The 12,217-nt window shown below is 39.3% G+C and overlaps 1 protein-coding gene across 1 annotated transcript; it reads right to left on the bottom strand.

Annotated features, from left to right (window-relative positions):
- Nucleotides 1-1,305: 1,305 nt before the first annotated feature.
- LOC137015088 (uncharacterized) lies at nt 1,306-7,255 on the bottom strand. Its single transcript, XM_067379775.1, has 2 exons — nt 7,216-7,255; nt 1,306-6,603 (listed from the first exon to the last, which is right to left on the bottom strand). Exon 2 carries the CDS (start codon nt 6,420-6,422, stop codon nt 1,812-1,814), a length of 4,611 nt encoding a protein of 1,536 aa, XP_067235876.1. The 5' UTR covers nt 6,423-6,603; nt 7,216-7,255; the 3' UTR covers nt 1,306-1,811.
- Between the last annotated feature and the right edge of the window lie 4,962 nt (nt 7,256-12,217).

Raw genomic sequence — 12,217 nt, forward strand, 5'->3', positions numbered from 1 at the left:
GCATTCATTGTTCACTGTTGGAATAGCCTTTAAATTAGTTTGGGCAAATGAGGACATAAATTAGATTAAACTACTGCATGTCCGCCCATAGAAAAATAAATAAATATAAAAATTACCAACTGATTACCAACACACAACTATTGATACACAACGTTGCCACGACGTCGCAGTTACTAACTGGCAACGTCACAAAGTTACATTGTGGCAACATATCCGGGAATTTCACTTTTCCGGTTGCCACAATGTAACTAGTTACGTCGCCAGGACGAAAGTTTGGTCACTAAATTATGTTGCAGTTACCAGTCACGTATTTTGGTTAGCTGGGCGTCTACCTATATGATGTCTATGGACAGACCAGGCAGTATGGTTGGCATGTTGCATCATGGGAAAGGAGCACAGATGCACATATGTAACGGAGTTTAAAAATAGGCTTGTTTGAGATGCGCCTAGCCTCGCCTGAAGTTCAGCGGAGAGTAGGCGGCTGCAGTTAGGGGAGGAGTGAAAAAAGTGCAGGCAAGACGAACAGTTCTCTGTTCTCGTAGTGGATCAGAACCTACGAGATCAAAGGCGGATATCGCGGGAATCACACTCCTGCGCTGTGTTGCTGATAAACTGGATGTAATTTAAGTTCTGTTGCTTTTATATGAAAATAAACATAATGAACAATACACCTAAAGTACTTGTTATTTATTTCCATTCGAAAGATGTGTGTATCAATCATTTTTACTTTAATTATAGACATGTTTTTATGTATTTTTTTTATAAATGACAACGTTCGCATAACCCATAGAGAGATCACTGTGTCAGAGACTTTGGGAATATTCACACATTATTTTTACACATAAAAACATGATATTAGAGTTTTAAAATCAAACATTTTAAATCAGATCAATACATCACGGTTGTTTAAACCAATAAGCTTTAAGCTGTGTCGTCAGCAAGTCGTTTCCCATCGTGCTTTTGGTCAGCGCAGTCGGTGGAGAGCAACTGCGCTCGACTGCAGAATCCGACACGTTCGCCTCGCACTCGCGAGAGGTTTTTGACACACGTCGGCATGACATCAGAGCAAGGCGGCCCACCCTCGGACATATAAGGTGTGTTCGACATCGGCTGCGGCTGGATGTAACCGATCGGCGAGATTAGCCGCGTGCAGGCGGGGAGGAGCTGAAAACGGAGACATGAAGTCGGACACTTTATGCTTCCCGTAGTGAAGCTCGCGCTGCGTTTGCATACTTTATCACAGCTGAAGTGAAATAAATGCAATATTTGACTAATACACTTGTAATGGCGATCCAAGCCTTGTTCTTCACCATTTCCATTAGAGTGTGGCACAAAGGATTTGACGCGTGAATCAAATACTTTTCTTGTAAATGTTTACTTTTTCTTTGTCTTGTTACATTACAAAATAAATTCAAAAGGAAAGTCTACACTTATTCCAGTTTCCAAAACAAGAAATTTTCACGGTCAAAAGACTGTCTAGTTCCAACCCTTCCTTCCTTCCATATTCTTCCTCAAAGTTTTTTACGCTTACGTACTACATATATAACTAGTCACAGTCACGTGATACAAATACAAATAATCCAAAATACACATTTTTCAAAAACATAACCATTCTTAATATAAGGAAAAAATATTACAAAATTATTAATGTTGTTATGGCTCTAACACTCCGGCCCCTAATTGTCTATGCTGGTAGCATAACAATTAACTTTTTCTATACTTGAATAGAGACATAACAGTAATTTCTGATCTTTTAATCAGAAAACTCACAATGTCCATGAAATTTAAATTCACAGTCTTATGTAAACCTCTTATTCTTCTTCAGCTTCTTGGAATAAGCAGAGTTTTGATATTGGTCTGTCCAACTGACATGTTTTTGTCTGAACACAAGCCCGTCGAACAATACCAGAAGCATCTGGTGTGGTCTTGAGGATTCTTCCCATAATCCAAGAATTTCTTGGGGCAGAATTATCCACAATGAGAACAATGTCTCCCGGTACCATGTTTCTTTTCAATTTCTGCCACTTCTGTCGCTCCTGCAATAGCGGCAGGTATTCCTTAGTCCATATTGACCAAAAAAGGTCTGCCATATACTGAATTTGTCTCCATCTTCTGCGAGAATAACAGTCCTCTTTCACAAAAACTCCTGGTGGCATGACTGGTTGTTTTTTCATCAGCAAGAGATGATTCGGTGTCAGAGGCTCCAAGTCATTTGGATCATCTGACACTTTAGTAATCGGTCGGTCATTTATAATGGCTTCAACTTCACACAAAACTGTGTGAAGCCCCTCATCGTCTAATATCTGTTGATTCAATACAGAATTCAAAATCTTTCGAACTGTGCGGATTTGTCTCTCCCACACTCCTCCTTGATGTGATGCTGTAGGGGTATTGAAGATCCACCTGATTCCTTTTTGGACAAGAACTTCTGCAATTTTGGACTGATCTACTTCTTGGATGGCTTCTTTAAGCTCTCTTTCAGCACCAATGAAGTTCGTACCATTGTCCGATCGAATTGTAGACACCTGCCCCCTCCTGCAGATGAAGCGTCGTATGGCATTTATGCATGATGAGGTATCAAGACTGTTGGCTACCTCAATATGAACTGCTCTTATAGCCAGACACGTAAACAGCACTCCATACCTCTTGACAATGCTGCGTGCTCGCTTTATTAAGAAGGGACCAAAATAATCCACACCTACATGTGTAAAGGGAGGTTCATCTGGCATAAGACGATCTCTTGGTAGTTCTGCCATTTTCTGTTCACTGATTCTGGCATTTAACCTTCTACACACCGTGCATTTAGAAATTAGCTTTCGAATGGCTGTGTTGGCAGCTCCAACCCAAAACTTGTTTCGTAGTTTTGCCAGGATTTGATTTCTGCCGCTATGACCTGTGTTTTTATGTATATCTTTCAGAATCAAAGAAGTTATATGCTGCTTTTTGTCAAGAATTGCTGGATGCTTGGCAGATTCTGGCATTGCAGACTGATTTAAACGTCCACCTACTCTGAGTATGCCGTCTTGCACTACTGGATCCAGTTTGGACAGAGGGCTACTTCTTTTGACATGGTTACTGCTTTGCAAAGACTTGAATTCGTCTGGAAATGTCTGTCTTTGACTGTAACGAATCAGACTCAGTTCTGCATCTTCCAAATCTTCTACTGAAAGAGGTTTTTTGGTCAGTGTCTGTTTCAGCTTGAACATTTGAGTTTGCAAATAAGCTTGTTGTTTGTTTGGATTATTTTCTGTCTGATTTATGGTAGCTTGAATTTCACATCTCTTGTTTGATAGGTGCTGTAGTATTCCCTTCAGACGTAACATCCAAGCGATAGCTCTCTTCAACCTGTACCATTCTGAATAATACTCAATCAGTTTATCCATAGGCTTCCCTTTTCCTGTAGCACTAACACAATTTACTACAGCTGATTTTTTCAATTCTACTTCCATTGCACTTGCCTGATCTGGTCGCAAAGGCCATTCATTCTCGTGTTTGCAAAGGAATTCTGGTCCTTTGATCCAATTTTGCTTTTTCATGAAGTTTTCTACTTTGATGCCTCTAGATGCCATATCTGCTGGGTTTAGTGATGTGCCAACATATCTCCACTGTGAAGGCTCAGAAGCTTCTCTGATGAAGGAAACTCTATTGGCAAAAAATGTTTTAAACCGTGAGGCTTCATTCTCAATGCATTGCAATACTGTGAGGCTATCAGTCCAAAATACAGAATCTTTAAGTTGTAACTGAAGCTCTTGTTTTAACATCCTGTCCATTTTCGCTGCCACCACTGCTGCAGTCAGCTCCATTCTAGGGATTGTTACCTGTTTCAGCGGCACAACTCTGCTTTTACCCATTACGAATGAACAGTGTTTTTCTCCATGCTCATTTGTGAGTACTAGATAGGAAACCGTTCCATATCCATTTTCACTTGCGTCTGCGAAATGATGTAATTGGGCAGACTCTGTGGGTCCAAAGTTGTTTGGCTTGAAGCATCTGCTTACACTGAAGTCTGACAGTTGTTGTATGTCCTTTTGCCATCTGAACCATTGTTGTGCTTGCTTTTCTGGCATATTCTGATCCCAGCCCAGTTTATCTTTGCACAGTTGTCTCAAAATGAGTTTCGCTGGAAGGATACAGGGTGATACAAGACCAAGAGGATCGTATATAGAGCTCACTACTGAAAGCATTCCTCTTCTCGTAGCAGGTCTCTCTTGTACATTTATGGAGAATCTAAATGTATCTGATTCTGTACACCACTGTACTCCAAGAGCTCTTTCAACTGGCAGATTGCTTTTATTGAAATCTAAGTTCCTGACTTCTTTGGATCTTTCTGTTTCTGGAAATGATAACAGGACTGACCTACTATTGCTCACCCACTTTGTCAAGTGGAATCCACCTTCAGAGCACATGGTTATCAGATTTTGTGATAATTTGATTGCTGCATCCTCTGAGGCGACAGATTTTAAGCAATCGTCCATGTAAAAGTTTTGGAGAATAGTATTGGCAGCTTCAGCTGTTTCCTCTGTTTTTCCATCCATTGCAGCCTTTCGCAAAGCGAAGCATGCACAACTGGGAGAAGAGGTTGCCCCGAACAGGTGCACCATCATCCTGTATTCCTCTGTAGGCTTACTTAGATCTCCTTCAGGCCACCACAAAAATCGCAAAAGATCTGACTCATGGTCTGGGACTTTCACTTGGTAGAACATTGCTTCGATGTCCGCCATGATAGCAATTGGTTCTTGTCTGAAACGGTTTAGTACACCTACGAGAGTGTTGGTTAGGTCAGGTCCCTGCAACAATTGATTATTCAGTGAGAAGTTCTGGTAGGTTGCAGTGCAGTCAAAAACAACTCTAATTTTGTTCTTTTTTGGGTGATATATCCCATGATGTGGAATATACCACACTCTGTCTGTGTGTTCCAGTTGTTCTGAAGGGACTTTTTTAGCATAGCCTTTATCAATTATGTCTGCCATAAAAGCTTTGTAGTCTTTGTGAAACTCTTGGTTCTTGCTGAGCTTTCTTTTAAGACTGATGGCTCTCTGTTCTGCTATGCATCTGTTGTTTGGCATCTTGACAGGATCTTTCTTAAAGGGTAGACCAATACAGTAATGTCCATCTTTATACTGTACTGATTGTTCAACGGACTGCATGAATTTCAGATCTTCTTGTGACATTTCATTTTTGTCACTGTACTTGCGTTCAGGAAAGTCTGCATTGAATTGCTCTACCAACAGTGTTTCAATGTCTGACACTGCAATCCTGTTCACAGTGAAACTTGGAATTATGACCTGGTCTGATTCAGCGCTTACATCTGTTCGCAAAGGTCCGTTAACAATCCATCCAAGTGCTGTCCTGATAGCATACGGTCCATTTCCTTCACTGTTTATTATTTGCCATGGTTCTATGGCCTTGTGCGCATTGGCGCCGATCAGCAAGCCTACCTCTGCATTGAGATGAGGAAGGTTAACTTGTCTCAAGTATGGCCATTTTTCTAGGTCCTGTTGATGAGGGATATTTTCCTGTTTTACAGGAATCTCTTTCTGAGTGAAAACCTTAGGAAGTTCTATGTAGTCTTCGCTTTCCAAACCACTTATTTCCAGGTCTGACAGAATATGACTATGTACAGGTTTTTCTTGTCCCATAGTACGAAGAAGAATCTCCGTTTTTCTGCCTCTCAAGTTCAAATCTCTCATTAAAGACTCAGTGCAAAACGTTGCCGAACTTCCTTGATCAATGAAAGCAAATGTCTTAACTATTTTGTTGCTTTTCTGTGACTTAATCTTCACTGGAACTATGGCAAGAATGCATTCACTGTTTCCGGCCCCAGTGTATCCACAAGTTTCATGGTCTATGGAAGCTGTTCTCCTGCCAGGTTTGTTCTCATCACAAATGCTGGATGTGAGACTGTTCTCCTTAGCAATGTGCAGAATGCTTGGGTGCATCTTGGAACATTCTTGACAAGTAAGTCTTCTCATGCAGTCTTTGCTCAAGTGTCCTTGCGTGAGACACCCAAAGCACAGTCCTTTTGTTTTCAAAAACTCAATTTTATCTAAGTGTGCCTGCTCCTTAAACTTGAAACAGGAATTCAAAGCATGGTTCTTTTGACAGAACAAGCACCTGGCACAAACTGTTTTGTCAAGTTGAGCTTTTGTTCCTTTCTTGCTTGTTTCACTTTCTTTTTTCTGTTCAGTAGAGACACTTGTAACGAAACTACTACCCTTGGTAGTAACCTTTTTCTGTTTAAAATCAGAAGCTTTGCTTTTCTTCCCAACATCAGCACTTGTTTGCTCCTGAATGTCTCCAAACAAGGGATCATTCTTTACTTTGGCTTGACGGTCGATATATTCCACTAAGTCTGAAAACCTAGGTCTTCTGCCTGTCCGTTCATGAATATCATATGTCACATTTCTCCAGTTCTCTCTCATTGTGATAGAGTCAGACACTCTGAAGGGATAATACTGGTCTGGCAGTTTCCTTTGACAGGGCTCCGGTCAGAGAGAAGGGCACGGAGAAATTATTCCTGCAAACTTTAATATTGTAGTTTGGGTACAAGCATTGATGTACAAAGAGGTATATATGTGGGGTGTGTATATGTGTGTGTGTGGTCTATAAAAGAAACAAAGAATGAAATAATATTAATCACAATGTACAAAGTATAAAAAATATGTACAAAGGTATACAGCAATATCCAATGTAATAATAAACATTGAATCAGAATACTGAAATATAATAATTTGGTCAAATAACCTGAAAGGAGTCATAAACAACTAATATACAGGCATACGAAAGGTTAATGAGGCAAAGTAGGAATACTAAATAGATTTGGTGGTCTTCGCTTCCCTCTAGTGGAAGCGGGCGCAACTGCACCCCATTCGCCCAGCACATGAGGGGCGCATGGCCAGGGAGTGTCGAACTACACTCTAGGTGCGTCTGACAGCGACACAGAGGCTAAACACGATTTAGCAGTAGGACTAAAGGGCATAAGAACTGAAATATAGCACTCGAGAATACAGCTTAAAGCTGAAATAATGTAAAGGAAACAATCTCCATGTCAACAAGGCTTATAACATGTTCACGTGATACCTATTAACTAAAGGAATACACACGGAGGTATCAAACCATGCGTATAATATACTTAACATGAAAACAGGTAAGAGTATACAACATCTAAACAAATCCGATGGCAATATCTGCATCTTAGTGCAGGATGAAACTTACTTTCGATTAGGTTACGCACACGCGAGCCACCATCCCACAGAATGCGGAGTCGGGAATGAGGATGTGATGCGCTCGGAAAGGAAATGACATCACTACAGCTTCAAATAAAATGACAGGAAATAAAAGACTTTCCGACACTCATTTTGTAGGGAAGTTTGGAGATGACAACCCTCATGTTAGTAGGGTTGTCCACAGGGACGTGCACAGACATTTTGGGGGGCAGGGGCTCAAGTGGAAAAAAGGGCACTTCTCATAATTATTTATTTAAAAAATAACGAACCCTTAAATATATTAAGACAACTTTGACTTCACTTACACTCATCCAATTGTTTTATACTCCACAGATTTCTACAAAATAATCAGTTCACACAGAGACCATGGTCTTCTTTAGTATTCACTCGGTTTATCACAAGAGAAATCAACAACTATTTTCAAGTAGCTATATATATTTAGAATAAATGACTGCACCAAGGAGAGGGACATAGTTTCACTAATAATTTATTTTGCACAAATCAATAAATCGTTTTAATTTTTTGGTTCACTCTAATGGAAAGAAAACTTAACCCTAAACCTAGTCAAGTCAAGTCAAGTCAAATTTATTTATATAGCGCTTTTACAATTGGTAATTGTTTCAAAGCAGCTTTACATATTAGAAGCACAGAAAAAAAGGGAAGTGGTTAAAACTGTACAAACAAGCGTGGTAATATGTAACATATACAAGATGGTGCTACATTAAGCCAATGTCGGCTGACTTCCAGGGGTGGAAAAAACCCCCTAGGAGAAAAACCCAGCGTGCTAGCACTGGGAAAAAAGTCCTAGGAGGGAAAAAACCCCTTGGAAGATATATATATGTAAATGTATATGGAGATCAAAATCTGAATTGTACATTTTTATTATAGAGATTAAAAATCGATTATATATAAATATATGCAAGCGGATACGGGGATCCTGGGCTACGTTGTAGTCAGGTCCAGACGCAGGTTCTCCATCTGACCTGGATACGGCCTGGATCCAGCACCCGGCAAACCTCAGGATAAGCAGAGAGACAGATATTAGCGTAGATGCCATTCTTGTTCTGATGTACAGGTATATCTAGTGTTATAGGAAATGTTCTCGGTTCCGGCCGACCTAATTATTGCAGCGTAACAATCCTTTAACGGATTTGAAAAATGTTAATGTATTGATAATGTGTTATGTGTATGCAAGAGCAAAGAGATGTGTTTTTAGTCTAGATTTAAACTGACAGAGTGTGTCTGCTTCCCGAACAATGCTAGGAAGATTGTTCCAGAGTTTAGGTGCTAAATAGGAAAATGATCTGCCGCCTTCAGTTGATTTTGATATTCTGGGTATTATCAACTGGCCTAAATTCTGAGATCGCAATAAACGTGAAGGACTATAATGCATTAAGAGCTCACTTAGGTACTGGGGAGCTAAACCATTTAGAGCTTTATAAGTAAGTAGCAAGATTTTAAAATCTATACGATGTTTAATAGGGAGCCAATGTAATGTTGACAGAACTGGGCTAATATGGTCATACTTTCTGGTTCTAGTAAGAACTCTAGCTGCCGCATTTTGAACCAACTGTAGTTTGTTTAAAAGCCGAGCAGAACAACCACCCAGTAGAGCGTTACAATAATCTAGTCTTGAGGTCATGAATGCATGAACCAACTGTTCCGCATTTGTCATTGAGAGCATATGTCGTAATTTAGATATATTTTTTAGATGGAAGAAGGCGGTTTTACAGATACTAGAAACATGACTTTCAAATGAAAGATTGGTATCAAAGAGCACACCCAGGTTCCTAACTGAGGACGAAGGTTTAATGGAGCACCCGTCAAGTGTTAGAGAGTATTCAAGGTTTTTTCGTGAGGAAGTTTTTGGTCCAAAGATTAGGAAATCAGTTTTTTCTGAATTTAATAATAAGAAATTTCTTGTCATCCAGTTTTTAATGTCAGCTATGCATTCTGTTAGTTTTGTGAATTTGTAGGTTTCGTCAGGGCGCGAGGAAATATAGAGCTGAGTATCGTCAGCGTAGCAGTGAAAACTAACACCATGCTTCCTAATTATCTCTCCTAAGGGCAGCATGTACAGAGTGAAAAGCAACGGTCCTAATACTGAGCCTTGTGGTACCCCATATTTAACCTGTGATCGATACGACATCTCTTCATTAACTACCACAGACTGATAACGGTCAGATAAGTATGATTTGAACCATGCCAAAGCAATTCCACTAATGCCAATATAGTTTTCAAGTCTTTTTAAAAGAATGTTATGATCGATAGTGTCAAAAGCAGCACTGAGATCTAATAACACTAATAGAGAAATACAGCCACGATCGGATGATAGGAGTAGATCGTTTGTAACTCTAACGAGAGCAGTCTCAGTACTATGGTATGGTCTAAATCCTGACTGGAAATCCTCACAGATTCCATTTCTTTCTAAAAAGGAACACAGTTGTGTTGAAACTGCCTTTTCTAGTATCTTTGACAGAAAAGGTAGATTCGAGATTGGCCTGTAATTTACTATATCTCTCGGATCTAGTTGAGGTTTTTTAATAAGAGGTTTGATAATAGCCTGCTTAAAGGTTTTTGGCACGTGTCCTAGTGTTAAAGATGAATTAATTATATCAAGAAGTGGACCTACGACCTCTGGAAGCATTTCTTTCAGTAGTTTAGTCGGCATTGGGTCTAACATACATGTCGTTGATTTTGATGATTTGATAAGTTTAGATAATTCTTCCTCTCCTATAGCGGCGAATGATTCTAGTTTTACCTCAGGGACACTACAGTGCACTGTCTGAAGAGAAACTGTAGGCGGTTGCATGTTTATAATTTTCTCTCTAATATTATCAATCTTGCAAGTAAAGAAGTTCATAAAGTCATTACTGCTGTGCTCTATGGAAACGTCAGCAGTTGAATCTCTGTTTCTAGTTAATTTAGCCACTGTGTCAAATAAATACCTAGGATTATGTTTGTTTTCTATTAAGAGATTTGAAAAATAAGTAGATCTAGCATTTCTTATGGCTGTTCTGTACTCAATCATTTTTTCTTTCCACGAAAGGCGAAAAACTTCTAGTTTTGTTTTCTTCCAACTACGTTCAGCTTTTCTAACAGCTCGTTTTAGAGCCCGAGTGTGCTCATCATACCACGGCGTTGGATTAGTTTCCTTAATCTTCTTTAGACGTAAAGGAGCGACCGCATCTAATGTGCTGGAAAAGAGAGAGCCAATAGTTTCTGTTGCAGCATCGAGTTCTTCTATGTTGTCAGGTATACTAAGGCGATGAAACTGCTCGGGGAGATTATTTATAAAGCAATCTTTAGTGGCAGACGTGATTTTTCTACAATATTTATGGCTGGGTGGTGGTTTTGTAGCCTTGGCTAATTGTATTATACACGAGACTAAATAATGATCTGATATATCATCGCTCTGCTGTAGAATTTCAACAGCATCAATATCTATTCCATGCGACAGTATTAGATCTAGGGTATGATTACGACAATGAGTGGGTCCTGACACGTGTTGTTTAACTCCAATAGAGTTTAAAATATCTGCAAATGCCAATCCAAATGCGTCTTTATTATTATCTACATGGATATTAAAATCACCAACAACAAGGACTTTATCCGTAGCCAGTACTAACTCTGATAGAAACTCAGCAAATTCTTTGATAAAGTCAGTATGGTGCCCTGGTGGCCTGTATACAGTAGCCAGCACAAATGTCAACTTACATAATGTTACATAAAGCACCATCACTTCAAAGGAATTATATTTGAAATTCTTTTGAATGATTCTGAATATATTACTATAAATTACAGCAACACCTCCCCCTTTGCCTTTCTGTCGAGGATTGTGTCGATAATCATAACCTTGAGGACTAGATTCATTTAAAGTAATGTAATCGTCTGGTTTTAGCCAGGTTTCTGTCAAACACAGCAAGTCTAGTTTATTGTCTGTGATAATTTCATTTACAATAAGTGCTTTTGAAGAAATAGATCTAATATTCAGTAACCCAAGCTTTATCATTTGTTAATCTGATTTGTCTGTGATTTTCATTTTTTGAACATCAATTAAATTTTTACCCTTAAAAGGTTTTGGAAGTTTTTTGTATTTACTAGTTCGAGGTACAGACACAGTCTCTATGTGATAATATCTAGGTGAAAGTGTTTCTAAACCTACACATTTAGATGGAGTTTGTTTTAAGCCTACTACCCTCCGTCTGTTTGCATCTGTAGATTTCTTCTAAATTAACCAAAATAAGCTAATCTGCATATTTAAACACAACAAAAAAAAAAAAAAAAAAATTCCTGAACTGTTAATACATTATATGTTATAACAAATGGGGTGGGGTGTGGCGCGCGTGCGTGCGTGCGGGGAATGGCGTGTCGCGGAGTGAGGGCATCTGAACTCGACAAAGCCGACCTGATATAGTATTTTTTTATTTGTTTTATACAGTAAATATATTTGTTTGACAGGGGAAGCTGTGCGCAAACAGGAATATATATTCATTTATTAAAAAAAAAAAAAAAAAAACACCCCAGAAAAAAGGGCACTTTCTCCCCAGGAAGAAAAAGGGCAGGTGCTCAAGCCCCTTTTTTGTCTATGTGTGCACGTGCCTGGTTGTCCATTTCAGCCATGTAATCTACATCCTGCATAGTGTTGTGGCATCCAATCAAGAAAAGAGCATATGCACTTAGCAACTTCCCGTCTTCCGATTTGATCTGAGGCCATTTTAGTGCCTTCTCAATGTACGCTGATGCAATTTTGAGTTCGTCACCGTAATGATGTTGCAATAGCCTTCTTGTTTCTTTGTATCCATTTTCTGCACTCATATGCCCACAACTCCTTACCAGGTCTTGGGGTTCACCACTGGTATATTGCTCCAAATAGAACAGTTTGTCCTTAGCGTTCTCAGTTTTACTGTCTATGCTATTGTCAAAGGCTCGCGTAAACGCTCTGAAGTTAAGAGGATCACCAAGAAAGATTGGGACATCTCTTTGTGGTA

The sequence above is a fragment of the Chanodichthys erythropterus genome, chromosome 24 (genome assembly GCF_024489055.1).
Source record: "Chanodichthys erythropterus isolate Z2021 chromosome 24, ASM2448905v1, whole genome shotgun sequence".
NCBI lineage: Eukaryota > Metazoa > Chordata > Actinopteri > Cypriniformes > Xenocyprididae > Chanodichthys > Chanodichthys erythropterus.

Coding starts and splice junctions, on each gene's coding strand:
- LOC137015088 (XM_067379775.1), bottom strand. CDS start 6,422: ATGAGAGAGAACTGGAGAAATGTGACATATGATATTCATGAACGGACA.